Raw genomic sequence first — 3592 nt, forward strand, 5'->3', positions numbered from 1 at the left:
TCTGATATGGAAAACTCCATCTGTCCAATCCTTCTGGTGCGTCTTCTAAGAATTCCTAGTCTACTTCAAAGTAACTCGAGTGTTCCAAAGATAGGGTGCTTTCATATCTGTGCTCTGCTTGGTTGACAGACTATTATGACCAAGAAACTGTGGCCAAAGGGCGGAGGCTCCAGCCCCAGCTCCTGGGTCGCCAGGGTTATCCGCGCGAATCCCCAAGATCCAAACGCCTTGTGTATCCGGTTAGTTTGCGCGCAGAGCCCCCACCCCGTCCCGTCCCATCTCCCAGCCTGACTTTGTGTTCCTGTATCTTAATAGAAATTTGACCACGTTCCCTCTCTCCCCCGGTCCCAGCCGCTGCCCTCTGCGCTTCCCCCGCGAGCCCGCCCTCCTCCTCCCCCTTAGCCTCTCACACGCCCTCTCGGGGTCCTCGCTCCAGTCCCTCCCCAAGAATCTCCCGGCCGCGGGCGCCCATTGGCTGTGAGCGGGGAGGAGGCGTGTGCCCGGCCCGGCGACTTTCATTGAGCGGAATTAGCCCCGATGACATCAGCTTCCCAGCCCCCCGGGCCGGCCCAGCTCATTGGCGCGGTGGCCCCTCCAGGACCTGCACTTTGTTCCCCGCCCCCGCCGCGGCCACCGCCGCCGTCGCCGTCGCCACCGGGCTATAAAAACCCTCCGAGCCGGGAAAGGTGCGGATGCTTATTATAGACCGACGCGACATCAGCGCCTTGGCCCGGTTCTCTGCTGCAGCTTTCGGGAACGAGCTCCTCTAATTGCATCCACAGTAAGTGTCCCCGCCCCCCAGCAACTCCAGCCTACATCCCAGGGACAGACGCCCCTCACTTCGGCTGCGACCCGGGAAGCTCCGTGAAAGGGGACGCAGATCCCTCCCCGGCCCGCCTGTTCTCCTGAGCGGCTTCGCTGCTCTAACCCTCCCCACAGTGACCGCAGCACACCTTTCGCCCAAAAGCGAGAAGTCGGAGCAACAATAGCGTCTTCTGCCCAAGTCCCGGTCAGCTGGCGAGCCCCCGGCTGGCCCCGGAGGCAGCGCGTGGAACCTGGGCCCGGCGCGGGCGCTGGGTGCCGGCCTATGAGCGTGTGTTGGCTGCGCGCTGTGGATGGAGATAAGGTGGATGCGTTTGAGGAACCACATAAATACTTCTCTATTTAGCTCTCCACCTTCCCAAAGAAAAGCCCTCACTTGACACTCTTTCATTCCAGCCCTGGAGATCCAGCCTCCCCATTCCCAATAAAAGGCATAAAACCCCTGGAATGCCACCCTCACTGAGGGGCACCCCATCCTCCCTGGATTAAACCACCTGTGGATGAGAGCGGGGGGGAGGTAGCAGGGAGGGAAAGAGAGATGCCTTTAGCGTACCTGCATGCCGCAGGAAGGAAGGCCAGAGACAGCGAGGTGCACCAGAAGCGACCGGCCACACGCGCCTGCACCCCGCGCTGCGGTGCAGGCGGGAACAGCTTTTCTGTCTCACTGACCGAGTGCCTCTCGATCTCAGTCTCGATTCTGATCTCTGCCTCTCTCGTGTTTCTTCTCCTCTCCGCAGTAGGCGTCCGTGGAGGCTCTGAGGACCGAGGACGGAGGACCCTGCGAAAGCTGCGTCTATCCCTCGGGGCCATGGACTCGGACGCCAGCCTGGTGTCTAGCCGCCCGTCGTCGCCAGAGCCCGATGACCTTTTCCTGCCGGCCCGGAGCAAGAACAGTGGGGGCAGCGGCTTCACGGGGGGCACCGTGTCCTCGTCCACGCCTAGCGACTGCCCGCCAGAGCGGAGCGCCGAGCTGCGAGGCGCCGTGGGCGCGGCGGGCGCGCACCCGGGGGACAAGCTGGGCGGCGGTGGCTTCAAGTCATCCTCGTCCAGCACCTCGTCGTCCACGTCGTCAGCGGCCGCGTCGTCCACTAAGAAGGACAAGAAACAGATGACTGAGCCCGAGCTGCAGCAGCTACGCCTCAAGATCAACAGCCGCGAGCGCAAGCGGATGCACGACCTCAACATCGCCATGGACGGGCTGCGCGAGGTCATGCCGTACGCGCACGGCCCGTCGGTGCGCAAGCTCTCCAAAATCGCCACGCTGCTGCTGGCGCGCAACTACATCCTCATGCTCACCAACTCGCTGGAGGAGATGAAGCGACTGGTGAGCGAGATCTACGGCGGCCACCACGCCGGCTTCCACCCGTCGGCCTGCGGCGGCCTGGCGCACTCGGCGCCCCTGCCCGCCGCCACCGCGCACCCCGCGGCCGCCGCCCACGCGGCGCACCACCCGGCGGTGCACCACCCCATCTTGCCTCCGGCCGCTGCGGCCGCCGCCGCCGCTGCGGCCGCCGCCGCGGTCTCCAGCGCCTCCCTGCCCGGCTCCGGGCTGTCGTCGGTCGGCTCCATTCGGCCCCCTCACGGCCTGCTCAAGTCTCCGTCGGCGGCGGCGGCAGCCCCGCTGGGGGGCGCGGGCGGCAGCGGCGGGGGCGGCGGCGGCTTCCAGCACTGGGGCGGCATGCCTTGCCCCTGCAGCATGTGCCAGGTGCCGCCCCCGCACCACCACGTGTCGGCCATGGGCGCCGGCAGTCTGCCGCGCCTCACCTCCGACGCCAAGTGAGCTTGGCCGGTGCAGGCGCGCTCTGGCGAGCGGGGCGGGAGGGGGCGGGGGGTGGGGCGGAGGCTGCGGGGAAGCAAGGAATGGCCGGCGCTGGGGCCTGGGAGCTCAGTTCCGAGGAGGAGCGCGGCACCCTGGGCTGGGGGTGGGGGCAGTGGTGAGCACGCAGCACCCAGGAACGGAAGCAGCGGAGGCGCGCACTGCACAGCGGGGAGTGACAGGGGCATTCGCTCCGGGACCTGGTTCAACCCCCTCTGGCTTTAAACAGCGCTGCTCGGGTAGACACCGTTTTATATGAAGGCACAGCTACGTGCATCCCTTCCTCCAAACCCCCTTCCCCCGAAAAAGAGGTGATTCTAAAAACTGTAGTTTCCCTGCGAACTTGGCCTCACACGGCTGGGGCAGCGCTTGGTTATACCGGGGAGGAAAGGAGGGAGGGGAGCGTTGGAGACTTCCTTTCCTGCCTCCTCTCTGGGCGGGAAGGAGCCTCTCAGCCACACTGCAGAAGCGGCTGTCCGGGCCTCGCCCTCACGGGTCGTCCCTGGCCCAGGGGTACGAGTTGGTCAGAAGCTGGTATTTGGTACCAGAAGCACTTACGGTCGTGTCCAATCTCCATACGTGGATAAACCCACAGCTGTCTCAGAACTGTTACCCTTCCTCCCCGTCGCTCCTATTGGTTTGGGGGGCTTGTGGCTTTCTAATAAATCTGTCGATGTTCCTTTTTCAACAGTATGAGCAAGCTTTATAGACGGTCAGAATAGAACCACTTGTGGATTGGAATAACCTGAAACTGTCGACTTTAGGTGCGGGTGTTTTTTTAGTTACTTTAAAGTAGAATCTCCCTCCCTTCCCATTCTTTCCATCTCTGAGCACAAAGTGATTTGATTTCTTACCCGATCGGGAGCAGTCATTTCGGTACCCGAGGGTTTGACAGAACTCAAAGGATGTTGCTGTGAATATAGTTTTGGTTATTTGGGGAGTTCTGTTGGCTCT

At 63.2% G+C, this 3592-nt stretch overlaps 1 protein-coding gene across 1 annotated transcript; it reads left to right on the forward strand.

The window, feature by feature from the left end:
* The first annotated feature begins 691 nt into the window (after positions 1 to 691).
* OLIG2 (oligodendrocyte transcription factor 2) lies at positions 692 to 3326 on the forward strand. The gene is made up of 2 exons (XM_024120449.1): positions 692 to 781; positions 1563 to 3326. The coding sequence occupies exon 2, from the start codon at positions 1631 to 1633 to the stop codon at positions 2600 to 2602; it is 972 nt and encodes a 323-aa protein (XP_023976217.1). The 5' UTR covers positions 692 to 781; positions 1563 to 1630; the 3' UTR covers positions 2603 to 3326.
* The last annotated feature ends 266 nt before the right edge of the window (positions 3327 to 3592 follow it).

Source organism: Physeter macrocephalus, chromosome 8 (genome assembly GCF_002837175.3).
Source record: "Physeter macrocephalus isolate SW-GA chromosome 8, ASM283717v5, whole genome shotgun sequence".
Classification (NCBI taxonomy): Eukaryota; Metazoa; Chordata; class Mammalia; order Artiodactyla; family Physeteridae; genus Physeter; species Physeter macrocephalus.